Below are 15201 nucleotides of genomic sequence, written 5' to 3'. Positions count from 1 at the left end.
TTTAAATATATATATTTCTTAAAACAATAGTTAAGGTAGGCGTCCGACAGCAAGCTGCAGTTAGTGAGAAAAATCTTGCAATTATTGTTGTGGGCATTTTTCCCAAAATAAAATTAATATTTGAAAATGCTCAATAGAGGGTTTCTTTTAAACCATATTAATGATTATCTTTCCTGTCAATGCATGAAGACTTTTGAATAATGTATGATTCTCTAAAATTAATTGTATCTCGATATGAGATACCAGTATTTCTTAGTATAAGCGTAAAACATAACTTTTGTATGGATAATATACATACTTTATAAGTACTTTGACTTAAACTTAACAAGTTCACCATTTTTAAAATTAAAGAGTACATTTATAAAAATTTCATTTTAAAATTAAAAGTATATTCTCTAGCAGTATGTATAAATATAACATGTTACTGTATGATCTTAAAACAAATCTGAAAGTGTTGCAATAATTTAAGTAAGACCTAGAACACTGAAACATACAGCAAATGATTTTACAATTTTTTTCCTTGAAAACTATTTAAAGCCCTATTAAAGGTTTTAAGACTGTGATCAGTTTAATTGTTAAAGGTGCAGCTAGCAGCATATTCATGATTTTGGTATGTTTTATACATATGTATCATTTGATTTTAACTGAGAAATGTGGATTAAATGATAATAAAAAGTTTTCATTACCTAAAAAAGTGCAGAAAAAATTCAAGTTTAAAGTTCAGTGCTCTTTATTTTGCAAAAACAAATAAACAAAATCCCCAAAGTTAAAATGTAAAATAAATCTTTGCCACAAAAAATTTACCTTTGGATATAGCTTTTCTAATGTCATTGAAAAAATGCCTTCAGCAAAACATATATGGAATCTGGAACTCAGGGTAAAACTCTGTACTCCGTGGGGGTCTCCCATCTTCCTTTCCTCAGCTGTCTTCCCTTCACCCCGTGTAACCTAAAAATGTGTAACACTTTCAGACTTGTTTAAAACACTCACGTATCTACACAAAAGAATTTCAGAGAAACCTACAATTAAGGTCTAAGCAAAAGAAATGCTTCTTTCTTTACTACAATGTACTATACTTAAATTGTAATATACTACACATAACATAGACAAATAGCAGCATTTTTTTTCCACATCCATAAAGAAAAGCAAATTAAGAAGTCAATCATAGCTCAGTGATATCTATAACCATTATTGAAAACACTTTTTAAACAGAAATGCAAACCCAGGAAATTAAGATGATGCAAAACTTCAAATGGATGTAATATACAGAATTTGTCAGAGTACTAAGATTTCAAATAACTTTCTAAGCAAACACATATGAATTTAAGTTTGAAGAGTGAACTGGATATGTGGTACATACAGGGAAATAACTTCCTATTGACAAGCTGCTAATTAACGAATACTTTAATGATTTTAGAGCCAAGGACAAATGCAACAAAGAATAATGTCCTCAAATGAGGATATGCAGGAAGCACACACAAATCTTTCATCTTTCTAATATTTTCTATTTTTGACTTTTTTTTTTTTTTTTGGTTTTCCTGAAATCCTGGCTTGCTGGTGACTTACTTTTTGCACTTAAAAAGAAAAAAATAAGAGATGTTATCTCTCAAATTACAATAAATTCCCTGGGTTAGTTATTACTGCAGACTGTCTCTTATCTACAGACTGAATCAAGTATAACTCGGAGAAGCTATTTCCTATTCTCAAAAATACTTCAAGCTTTCTAGTTCAAAGTGAGTTTCTAGGTTTGCTGTGTATAATCTGTAGATTAATTTAAAAACAAAATAAAATAACTCAAAATATTGATTTAACATTTTCTTATAAAATCCATCTCAGATAAATGTATCTACTTCTCTATTTGAAAATAATTACAAGATTAGTTCATTTTATATACAACAGGAAAAATGACCATAGAAATAAAGCTGATGTACAATTCACACAAAATAATAGAGCAAATTAAATAATTGGAGCTAATATGCCCTTCTACCTAATGAGGAATCCACCAGTATATTATTTTACTTAATGCTTCTCAACTTCAAATCCATAACTATTAATTTTATTGATGACATTCTCAAAACTCTACCTTAAAAAAGGGCCTAATACTTCCTGTGACAGATCATGGAACAACGGATTTGTTAGATAACAAAGGATACAAAATATGCCATCTGTAAACTTCTGACTTTTCACCATATCGCTGACATTAACTAAACAGAAACATGTTATCCATAGGTATTTTCTACAAATGATTACTTTTAAAATATTTATTTTGGCTCGATCAATTATCTCTTGTCATGTATATTTAGTCCCTTCCTAATGATATTCAAAGTAAATTTTAATGTAAACGTTTGTATCCCATAGTGCACATTATAAAATGTAAACATAAAAGCTTTATTAATGAAAATAATAAAGAGGAAAAGATGCATAACAGACTGTGTGAAATTAAGATGTTCTACACATACCTTAAATGATCATATGGAACAGAAAAAGCAACCATCAAGTTTGCTATCAATTTGTGCTCTGTTTATCTCTTAATGAAAAAAGAAAATGTTTTAAACGATTTTTTATAGAAGAGAATATTTAAATTTCATTAAGAGTAAGTATAATGCTTCCATTTTGCTCTTCCTTTGTTGCTTTAAGAACCACCAATAATCATCTCAGATGAGCCTGTGTTATATATCACTTACTTCCAGGTCTACCAAGTCATCTCTTCCCTGTCTGCAACGCTGTCCTAGGAACGGATCATTTATTTTTCACTGACAGTCTCACTTGCATTATACTCCAATACAGAAATAATTTAGTTACCAAAAATGCACATATTTTCCTTTCCCTTTGGCTTTTTAAAACCTCGAAAGGACATGTACAGATTTATAGTATATTTCTACAGAAAATATTTTGTAGGTCATCAGACTAGACTCTTATATAGATAATTATTGACAACAGATGCTTGTTAATTTTCCATGCGACAGCATGTGCACTAAGATTTAATTGGCTCATCACCTGAGTGTACTGGAACTGTTAGCAAATAAAGGGTATTTTAAAAAGGGAGCTGAGCATTTTACTGAAATAATGAAACATTTTTTTAAGCAATTTTAATTAAATAATGCAAAGGTACATTTGGTTAAACATTTTATAAAAATTCAAGCAAAATTAAAAACTTAGCCAATTTCAACATTTCTACAAATTTAACCAGTAACTATTTTGGTCAAATCCACCTTTAGCTGAATTAATGAGAACGAGGACAAGGGACATTGAAGTATTCTCCTCACCACAATGGAGGTTTTTCTCACTTTCCACACTGTATAGCCACTACATGGAAACTCCCAGAATGATGAGCAGTTCAGTCATGCTCTACACTTTTCTTTTCAATGAAAAGTGATGTATCACCTTGTTTTGCTTTTGACAAAATATGGACTAAACACAAGTATACAATAACAAGAATCCAAGAGTAGCCCATACACAAGTCAACTATGTGTATGTTTTTATTATTTAAAGCCCACCATTCAGCTTATCTGTCTAAAGATATGGTAACAAACAGTTTGTTTCTTTTTCACTAATGATACTGATGACCATTCAGTTTAAGGGAGGGAAAGTCCAAGACAGCTGTTTATAATTCAGTCAATGACACAAACATAACTACTTCAGCTTCAGGACTTCTGACTTACTGTCTTTCCCTCAAAGAGGTCAAACACTGATGGCAGATACAACAGCACAAAATCTTTTGGCATATGAAAGTTTAATACAGGAATGATCCAGGAATAGTCCCTGCCAGGTCTCCTCCACATTCCCCTTTGTTTCTTCATTTGTAACATGTGACATGCTTAGTTCCCAAACTGTCAACTCAGAGCTGGCACATACCACCTACTCCACTTTGAGTGTGTGTGGACACTCCTCAGGTAAAGCCACATGACTGAGGTAAAACAGTGCATGATTGTGCTAGGAAAGAACGGTATCCAGTGACGAACATCCCTTTAATGTTAACTTTCCTAAAGCGAAATCAATAAAATAAAAAAGGAAAATTCTTTTTCCTTCTGGCTGAAGTTGGACTTAGTTGGATTTCTGGTTGTCAGAACTGGTACCACTTCTTATCTTTGTATTTCAACATCATCTAAAGGAGAGAAAACACAGAAAGTGTTTTAAAAATGGCAAAACATTTATGTTATGAATGATTTCTATGTTTTCCAAAACATTCTATCATCCTGAAACATTCTATAGTGTTACCATATTGCTTACTTCATATCAATTTACACTGAAAGCAATAAGAACTGTTCCACTTAGAGAAAAGACCATAACTATTTGAAAACTACAGCCTAGAAGGTCCTCTTAATTTTTAGAAATGTGACATAATTAAACGTCACCTCAGTATATTCTTTGGTGACCTAAGCTAATGTGTTACAAATAAGGTAACTTTCAGTTCTCTGATTTGTTCTCTGAAAGCCTGGTGAATGAAAGATTGACATCAGTACTCTTGCTGCCAACCAAAACTTACTGAGCACTTTACTCTGAGGGATAGACACTGTATAGCACCTTCCTTACATGAATTCATTTGGTCCTCACAGCTCTATGGTTAGAGATTATTATTCTCCTCATCTTATAAATAAAGAGAATAAGGCTTATACGGGATACCAAAGGTAACACAATGGTGAAACTGGGATTTGAGCCCACTGTCTGATTTAAGAATCCATGGATTTAACCACCTCAATATATTATCTTTACAGACTCTCAAATATGGCCTACAAATGTCTTTTGGTAGAAGGGAAAAGCTATCAGTCTGAGTCTGAGATCTTTGCTAAATACTTAGAGTGTGTATATTCTGAAATTGGCTGAAATATTAAATGCATTAGAGATCAGAGTCAGATGCAGGGTTATGCCAACAAAATTTTTGACCAAGGCCACTAGCCTGTATCTGAGGTGTGTGTTAGCTTAGTACAAGGACTCACGAGGGATCTCCAAATCTCTTTGAAGCCTTGGACAAATCTCTCTCAGGTCAATGACCTCTTTCATGCATTCCAGTGTCAGCATTCTTAAGCAAGGAAATGATGACTTTCGATTGAAAAATTTAGAGAACTATTATTGATAGATTGGGTACTCAAATGTAAAAATAACCTTAATATGGTTCCTTCAGATAACAAACTAAAAATGTCCTCAAGGACTAGGCTAGGAACTAAGTGTGTGAAGTAACCCAGTGTAAGGCATCACAGAGTGGCAGAACTGTGTCAAAATGAAGATCTATATTCTACCTAACGGCCTTTAAGGTCATTTTCTAAGGTGTTACTATGCTGGCGAATAAAGTACACTTGTAAGGCCAGCTAGGGATCCCTTTTTTATAGCATTCGTTTCTAAGGTCCCATGATTTCCAAAGTCATCAGAATAAATTTGTTGCAAAAATGCATCTCATTCATCCTCTGTGTGAACTAGTCTACAGATAGATTTAGTATTGTTTATTTAAATAAAAATGTTCATCAATTTTAGTTATATAGATCAACCTAAACAATGAAGAGAGGCAAACTATTTCCTTTTTTAGAAGTTAGTAGTAAAATCGGAGGCCTCTGCATTCCCTAAAAACAGCTGCAAAATCACTGACTTTGTTTACAAAAAGCCTGAAGGTGAGCAGCTTCCTTCATAATTCATAAACTTCAGTAAGAGACCAAAGGTTACTGAAACATAGTCTTGTCATAGCTCCCTCTGGTGGCAAAAATCAGGAATTTGCAATTGTACAGAGGATAAATGAAAGTCCTTGTATAGAAATATAATAGCTATTTAAAAAAAACAACAATTTTCATACTTGCTTTACCAAGGTTATTTTGTTTAAATATTTGTTTGATAGACATACCTCATGTGCATGTTTAGAAAACGAATCTGCACTGGACAACATAGCTGCAGTTCTTTCTTCCAGGTCACCAAGTTTCTGCCCTCTTTCATCTAGTGCCAACCTGGCTCGTGCTAATTCACCAACGACTCCAGATGCTGCTCCTTTCACGCCTTCAATGCCGCCAGGGCCAGGGATATGCTGTGCAAGACTCCTTGAGGCCTTTCCTGAGGATGATTCTCCAACTGAATGGATTTGATAAGTGAAAGAGAAATTCAAATGAAAATTTTAATATAAAAATCCTACTATATAACATTAAAACACAATTTTTAGGTGCAGTAACAATGTAATTGAAGTATTTATATATTTCACTTCATAATGTTTTTATAGGATTTTAATAACTTTTAGATAGTTTTTTTAAACATGCAAAACCAGAATGTATACTAATTTTCTACTCTATATTAGTTTATGTAATAAAATTTGTGTAAAAAAGGGACTAGTAATAATTTGTCACAATAAATAATGGGCAAAATGACACCAGTTTACATAATTGTAAAAAATTACTATTAGGTCTAGAAAAAATTAAAGATAAATTAAATGTACAGATTTGATTTAGTTTATTTATTCCATGCTTTCTCATACTTTAAATACTAAGCTTAAGCTTAGAAGAAAAATGAAGAATTTATTCATTATTCTATTTCAGTATCCATATGCTACATCCCCTTCTTTCCATTTATCTTGTCATTTACAAATAGAACAAATTTTTCCTTCAAAAGATCTCAGAAATCCACTCCTTCCTTTCCCTACATAATCCAGACCTTGATTACCTAATACCTAGATTACTACAAGTCTTAAATTCTGTTAAAGAATGAGGTCAGGGACGCCTGGGTGGCTCAGTTGGTTAAGCAGCTGCCTTTGGCTCAGGTCATGATCCCAGTGTCCTGGGACTGAGTCCCACATCGGGCTCCTAGCTTGGCGGGAAGCCTGCTTCTCCCTCTGCCTCTGCCTGCAGCTCTGTCTGCCTGTGCTAGCCCGCGCTGTCTCTCTCTCTCTCTCTCTCTGACAAATAAATAAAATCTTCAAAAAAAAAAAAAAAAAAGAATGAGGTCAGATTTTTCCTCTTCCCTCAACATACATTTTTCTTTAGAAACATAATTCGCATACCATAAATTTGTCCCTGAACACTTCAGCAACTTTTAATTTATTCAGAAAATTGTGCAACCATCATCACTAATTCCTGAGCATTTTCTTCAAAAACAAAAACAAGAACAGAAACCCTATGCTAATTATTAGCAGTCACTTCCCATCCCCCCCTTCTCAGTCCTTGTCAATCAATAATCTACTCTGTTTTTATAAGTTCTATTCTGAACATTTCATATAAATGGATTCATACAATATGTGGTCTTTGCGTCTGGCTTCTTTCACTTAATGTTGCCAAGGTTCAACCATGTTGTAGCATGCATCAGCACTTCATTCTTCCTGATCACTGAATAATAGTCCATTGTATGGAGAGAAGACATTCTGTTTATCAGTTCATCAGCTGATGGACATTTGAGTTGTTTCTACTTTCTGGCTGTTATGAATAATGCTGCTATGAACATTTGTACAAGTTTTTGTGTGAATATGTGTTTTCAGTTCTCTTGGGTATATACCTGGGAGTGGAATTGTTGAGTCCCATGATAACTTTATGTTTTTTTTGAGGAACTGCCAGTTTTCCAAAGAGGGTCTGTCATTTTTACATTTCCACCAGCAATGTAGGAGTTCCGATTTCTCTACATTCTTGCTAACATCTTTTTGATTATAGCCATTCTAGTGTGAAGTGATATTTGATTTGTGCTTCCCTAATGAGAAATGATGTTGTACATCCTTTTATATGTTTATTGGCCATTTGCATATTTTGTCTGGAATACTGTCTATTCAAACCTTTGCCATTTAAAAACTAGGCTATTTGAAAAAAAAAACTGGGCTATTTGTCTTTTTATTGTTAAGTTGTAAGAATTCTTCATGTATTTTGAATATTGGACTTTTATCAGATTTCAGACATATCAGATATAAGATTTATAATATTTTAGCACAATCTGTGGTTTGTCTTGTCACTTTCTTGAGAGTGTTGATTTTTAATTTTAATGAAATTCAATTTATCTATGTTTTTCCTTTGGTTGCTTCTGACTTCAGTGTCATACCTAAAAAATCACTGCCTAATTTCGGGTCACAGAGATTTATATCTATGTTTTCTTCTATGGCTTTTACAGTTTTAGCTCTTACATTAAGGTCTTTGATCCATTTTGAGTTAATTTTTGTGAATGGTGGGAGGGCAGGAATCAACTTCATTCTTTTGCATGTGGATATCCAGTTGTCCCAACACCATCTGTTGAAAAGACCATCCTTTTACCTTTGAATTTTCTTGGCATCCTTGTAGAAAATCAATTGACCATACATGTATGGACTTATTTTCGGATTCTCAGTTCTATTCCATTGGTCTGTGCACCTCTCCTTATGCCAGTACTGCACTATCTTGATAATTATAGTTTTGCAGTAACTTCAGAAATTGAAAAATGTTGAGTTCTCTGTCATTTATCTTCTTTAAAAATTTTTTGTGTATGTGTGGCTATTTTGGATCCTTTCCATTTCCATAAAAATGTTAGGAGCATTCTTTCTTCAAAAAAAAAAAAAAAAAAAGAGCTGGTATTTTGACAGGGATTGTGTTGAATGCATAGATCAACTTGAGAACCATGGCCATCTTCCCGCTATTTAATCTTCCAACCCATGAACACAGAATATCAATCCATTTCTCTATGACTTAATATCTTTAAATGATGTTTTGAAGTTTTTAGTGCATTTTACACTTCTTTTATTAAATTATTCCCAAGTATTTTATCTTTTTGATGCTATTATAAATGGAACTGTTTTCTTAATTTAATATTTGATTTGTTCATTGCTAGTACACAGAAGAAATAAAATTGATTATTTATATTGATTTTGTATCCTGCAATCTTGCTGAACTTGTTTCTTATTTTTTTTTTTTTTTTTGGTGTGGCTTCCTTAAGATTCTCTATTTGCAAGATTATGTCTTGCAAATACAGATTTTTCTTCTTCCATTCCAATCTGGATGCCCTTCAGTTCCTTTTCTTGCCTAATTGTCTTAGTTAAAACTTCTAATATGAGGCTAAATAAAAGAGGTAAGACCTTTTGAATTTCCATCTGAAGGTTACCATCAGTTTAAAATTTTGGGGGGAAGGTGATTTTGAGAAGATCTTCATTTAGTATATATCTATGAATGCAGAAATCAGTTTTGGGAGAATTGTTGCCTTTTACTGAATCTTCTACTCCATGAACATGGTATATTTCTTTTACTTGGGTCTTTAACTTCTGTCAACAAAGTTATATAATTATCTGTTTTCCCCACAGAGTCCTAAACATCTGTTAAGATTTATTTCTAAGTATCTGACTTCTTTTATTTGTTTTGATGTGATTGTGGTAGACAGAATAATGTCCCCCACTCCTCTAAAAGATGACCTTACTCTAATTCCTGGAGCCTGTGATTATGTTACCTCACACAGGAAATGAAATGCTGCAGATGTGATTAAGTTAAGGAGCTAGAGATAGACCATCCAGGTAAACCCCTTGTAATCACAAGCAAAGAGCTCTTTCCAGCTATGGGGAGAGAGAGAAATGGCTTCAGAAAAATAGATTCAACAAGTTGCTGGCTTTGATATTTTAAGTAGGGCAGTTACATTCTCTTATCTTTCTTCATTCCTTGTAGTGTTTACTTATGCCTTCCTTTTTCTTTCTTTCTTTTTTTTTTTTTTGCTCAGTTTCACCAGAGATTTATCAATTTTATTAAGTTTTTAAAGAATCAACTTTTGGTTCTGTTGATTTTTTTTTCAATTTTTTATTTGTTTACTAAGTCATTACTATCTTATTACCTTCTATTTTCTTTGGTTTATTTTGCAGTGTTTTCTACCTTTTAGAGACAGATATTCAGGTCAGTCATTTTCATGTTTTCTTTTCGAGTAATATTATATATATATTTAAGGCTATAAATGTCACTACTACTTTAGATGCATACCAATGGTTATCAGTTCTTTGACACATGGGTTATTTAAAAAAGTTTATTTCTTAATTTTTTAATATGGGGATTTAAAATTAGCTTTGTTATTAATTACAAGCATAACTGCATTGTGATTAGATCACAAATGCTTAATTGATTTTAATCCTTTGAAATTTTTTTAAAAATCACTTAATATATGGTTAACTTAAACCCCAACTTTTTAAAATGCCAAGTTTCAAATATACAGGAAAGTAAAAGAACTATATCATAAACATCCATACACTCATTATCTAATTTTGGTAATAGATAACATTTTTTGCTACGTGAGTGTCTTCAGGTAAAATTTTTAAATATTCAAAATTCATTACAGACATGACATTTTACTCCAAAATAATTCAATATACATCTATAATTTCCCTACAAATTTATATATATATATAAATATATATATATATATATATTTAAAGATTTTATTTATTTGACAGAGATCACAAGTAAGCAGAGAGGCAGGCAGAAAGAAAGAGAGTAGGAAGCAGGCTCCCTGCTAAGCAGAGAGCCTGACTCAGGGCTCAATCCCAGGACCCTGAGATCATGACCTGAGCTGAAGGCAGAGGCTTTGACCCACTGAGCCACCCAGGCGTCCCTATACAAATATATTTTATGAACATCCTGTGTATGTTTCATTAGGTTTAAGTTCATTAATTGTGTTGTTCTATATTTTTTACTAGAAGACTTATTGTTGTCCGCTTTTATATCTCAATCAAGGGGCATATTAGCAGTTCCCTGCTATGATTGGGAAATGGTCTCTTCTAGTAGTCATGTCATTGTTTCTTTATGTATTTTGAAGTGAAAATATAAGGTGTATTCAATAAAGCCTTAATATTTACATTTTGATATTAATACAGCTAAACCAGCTGAGTCCTCATTTGTGCTCATGTTTTTCTTTTAAAATTTTAATACTTGTATTAAATATGTCTGCTGTAAACAATGTATATTTCTTTCTTCTTAAGGTCACTTGGATAACCTTTGCCTTTTAAATGGGACATAATTACTATGGTTATTTATATTTAAGTCTACAGTCCTTTATGTGCTTTCTATTTATCTCACCTGTTTTGTGTTCTTTCTCTCCACCTTTCTTACCTTATTTTGGAAGGACTGTGATTTTCCTGCTATTCACCTGGAAGTTATGTACTAGGTTGTAGAGGTCACCTTAGAAATTTTCACATGCATCCTTATTAATGCTGCTAGATATTTTTAAAAAGACTCTCAAAAAATGTATGATCTCAGTTCACTTTAATTTCATTACCCTCTGTGACTCCCTTGATTTTATGTGTTTTGGGTCATAGTCTATTTATATGTGTATACACATACTACAAGATTTTGCTTTACAGTCCATAAAGATTATATTTATGCATGCACCTGCTACTTTCTTTCTAGAACATTGTTTCTTACAGCTCTGACATTCCACGGAGGATTATTTTCCCTCTATGTGAAGTACAGCTTTTAGAGTTCCCTTTAGTGTGGTGGCAAGTTGTTTAAAAGTCTCATTCCTGAAGTATATTTTCTATCTTTGACTGTTGAGAAGTCAGTCTATTGCTTGTTAAAAAATACCTCATTTTCCTCTAGTCACCTTGAAGATTTTCTTTTCATCTTTGATATACTCTATTTTCATGTAACATATCTAGCTTTGAATTTTTAAGATTTATTTATTTGAGAGAGAGAAAAAGAGAGAGAGAGAGAGAGTTGAGGGGTCAGAGAGAGAGAAAGAGAATCCCAAGCAGATTCCATTGAGCCCAAAGCAGGGGTCAATTCCATGACTAGGGTATCATGACCTGAGCCAAAACCAAAAGTCAGACACTTAACTGACTAAGCCACCCAGGCACCCCTCTAGCTGTGAATTAAAAAAATATATATACTCTTGAAATTCATTAGGTTTCCCTCAATATGTGAATTAGTATCTTCTATCAATTCTGAAAAATTTCCAGTCATGTATGTTTACATATTGATGCTTCTTTACATGCTTTCCTATTTCTTTCTTGAGAAGTCTAACATATGTTAGATCTTCTCACGGCAACTTCTATTTATCTTCTTTGTATTTTACATCTTTTTTGTTTCTCTGTACTACATTCTAAATGTTGACTATCTTCAAGCTATATAATTTTCTCTTCAGTTGTGTCTCATTTGTGGTTAAATTTATCCACTCAGATTTTAATTTTGTTTTTTTTAATCTCTCAGTTCCAGAACTTCATTTTAGTTTTTTACATATTTGTTGGTATTGATTTTTAGAGTTTTCAGTTATCTGACAAAATGTTCGGACATGGTGAATGTGAATGTACAATATGCATAACTATTTTACAGTTTATGTCTGATAATTCTAATATTTGAAGTACCTGTGATTTGCTTCTGCCTTTTTTGTTTCATTGTTCATGGTGTTGATTACTAGTGTTCATGGTTAACTTTGATGACATAGTTGAAAAATTATTTCTACAAATAATTTGAGGACTTGGAATATGTTATCTTCCTTTAGAGCACATTTTCCATTGCTTCTGCCAGGTGCTAGGGACTTGAACAGTCTGTAAAAATACTTAACTAAGGTTGAAAGCTTTCTGGGACATTCAGGTAATTTAAAGCTGAGCTCAGTCTGTGTGTGTGAGGGCTGACTGATTTCCAGTTCACCTTTACTCGTAAGCTGTGGCCTCTGGGGTCCTTGCAAAGAGGAGAAGTTGTTTAACAAGATCCCTACGCTTGCTCCTTGTAGGAGCCCACCTTGCTAGTATAAACACAGTTTAGTATCTCAGCCTCCCACTTCAGATTAGCAAAGTATTCCAGGGTCAAAGTGGCCCCAGTCTGCCAGACTCAGCACTCTGGGTTCTCATCCTTCCCCATGTCTTTACTATACTGTTAGCTCTCTGATGTTTTTAAGAACTAAAAAAAAAAAAAAAATTAAATTTTGTGTAACTTTATCAATTATCTATGGTGAGAATGTTATTCCAAATTATCAGTCCCCCATAACTTAAACAACAGTCTTCATTTTTAAAAATGAATTAAAACTGATTCTTAGTACCAAGATGATTGATCAATAATCTGGGTAAATTTTGAAAATTAAATTGCACTGCACTACTACTTACTGATATTTAATCTTACAGTTTTTCTAATTAGTAAATCAAACACAAAAGGAAAATTCTATAGTATTTTAGCAAAACAGAATAAAAAGAAAAAAATTAAGGACATAACAGCTCCTAGTTGAAAGAAGTGTCAAACAATCATTGACTTATTATTAGTTTATTCAAGGACCAATTTCTACTCTGTGCCAATTATGCGGAAGGCAGTAAATGAACAAGACTTTGCTATTTTAAATAACCTTCTAGTGCAATGATAATAGTTTTGGAGGTATTGTAAAATGAATGTTTAGGTTAACTTTTTCAAAGTTAAGGTCATCAATTAAAGTAAATTATAGAATTGAAATAACAAGGATCACATTTAATGAAAATAAAATACTTTGTAAGCTTATTCATTTAAAGTTGTGAATACTCCTTTTTAACCACCTGAAGCTATTCTCCTCTTGTTTCCCTGAGTAAAATATTTCCCTGATTTGGGTTAGAATGACACAAAAAACCTTTTATATATTTTTGCTAAAAACATGGATAAAGAGGAAAAAGGTGAACATAATTTATACATATAAGAAGAATTTAAATGCTTTGAATGTTTCAGATTTACAGATACAGTATCCAAATTAAATAAATCAACTTACACAGTTCTTCTCTATCAAGAGATTGTGCACCACCTCCAAATAAGCCTTTAAAGAATCCCCTGTTTGGTGCTTCAGGTGTTTCTAGAGGAGTGAAGAGTTCACCCAACATTTCCTTTAAAATCAAAACAAATTGTAATTGGTAAAGTTACAGGGAAAACTAAACTGTAATTTACAAAACCATCACTGTAAACTCTAATTTAAGCTTATAACATTACCTGTTGATGTCACAGACAATGAGCCCATTTCAAATGATTAGATCCAGCACCTACTGACTTAATGAAACAGTTAAGACTAAATTGACTAAGACTAACTTGCTGCTTGCTACTTTGGCTAGATTATTTTCCTTACATTTCAAGCAAAAATTATATTCTTGCTTAATCTTAAGAAAATTCCAATCAGTATGACAAAATTTTCCCATAATTCCTGACATCAAAATTTATAACTGGATTAAAACTTAGGTCCTCCTACATTAGAAAGAAGAAAAGCTAATAGTAAGTTGAAAACTTTAGTGTAATGATGGTGATACACAGTTCTGGAATTATCACTTTCAGCTGAGCCAGAAAACTAGTAATTTAGAAAGACACATCAATTTCTTTTTTCGTAAACATAGCCTAGGAAGAGAATTATGCCAACATACACCTGGGACTCCAGAAATTCGGCAGGGAGATAGGGAGGATTCTCTCTATTGTCAGAAATTACCATTCTTTAGAGCACAGAAATGGTAAAACTAACTCAGGAGACAATAAAGGTTGCTGACATGTTACTGACTTTGTAAATTATACATAGAAAGGGAAGAGGAGTTTCTTTAAGAGAAGAATGGTAGCAACATTATTTATAAGGCAGCTCTGGGAAGCTTTAGAATCAAAGTAAAAGTATAGTGTGGCTTTGGGATTGCATTTCTGCCCACTTAAGAATAGTAGCTATGATATAAAAGACACGTACATTATTGGTTTAGTATAGGATTTCTGCTGTATCTGGTTTTACATTATTATAGTTGAAGATGAAGCATGTATTTTTTAGTTTCTTCCTTAGGGCTGGGCTAAGAAAATTAAGGATGTTCAAAGATTTTACTTTAAAGTATATTCATATTAATGTTGTTTCTCCAACCAGATTATAAATGCGAAGACATAATTGTTAACACAATATAAACAAGAGCTTCATTTATAATGAAGTGAATTGAAGCCTGTATATTTTTTTCCTCTGAAATTCTACAAAGTGGAACAAAACTAGAATGAAAAATCTCCTGAAAGTGGAAGAAGATTGTCTGGACCCTCCCCTTGCATTTCAGAAATATACAGGAAAGATGCACACAAAAGGGACTATTGTTTCTACAAAAGACTTTAATTAAAAGGAAAAGATGGTACTGATTAAGTAAGTGTTGTTATTTAGATATGTCAAACATCAGTTTAGCATGAGATTATTTTTACATATATTTTAAAAGCCTAAAAGTTTACAAGAAAGTAGGATAGTATCAGTGAGATAGAAAATACAGGGAAGTTTAGCAGGCAAAGGAGACGTGTTCAAAAAATATAGTCGCCAAAGGCCCTGTTGATGTTTGCTTCTGGTTTTTCATCTTGGTTTTGGAAAACTTTT

The 15201-nt window shown here is 32.6% G+C and overlaps 1 protein-coding gene across 5 annotated transcripts in view; it reads right to left on the bottom strand.

The window, feature by feature from the left end:
- Positions 1-2247: 2247 nt before the first annotated feature.
- LOC111147539 (syntaxin binding protein 5) overlaps positions 2248-15201 on the bottom strand; it is a 177691-nt gene continuing 164737 nt past the window's right edge. For all 5 annotated transcript variants that reach the window (XM_022503622.1, XM_022503623.1, XM_022503625.1 and 2 more), the window contains 3 exons: positions 13609-13720; positions 5831-6051; positions 2248-4105 (listed from right to left, as the gene is read on the bottom strand). In XM_022503622.1, coding sequence (XP_022359330.1) covers positions 4064-4105; positions 5831-6051; positions 13609-13720 — 375 coding nt within the window. In that variant the 3' untranslated portion in view covers positions 2248-4063. The remainder of the gene's footprint in view (positions 4106-5830; positions 6052-13608; positions 13721-15201) is intronic.

This window comes from Enhydra lutris, unplaced genomic scaffold, assembly GCF_002288905.1.
Source record: "Enhydra lutris kenyoni isolate GAN:26980312 unplaced genomic scaffold, ASM228890v2 scaffoldscaffold17, whole genome shotgun sequence".
Taxonomy (NCBI): Eukaryota; Metazoa; Chordata; class Mammalia; order Carnivora; family Mustelidae; genus Enhydra; species Enhydra lutris.
Note: the sequence above shows the minus strand (reverse complement) of the source record. Positions and strands in the feature narration are given on the sequence as shown.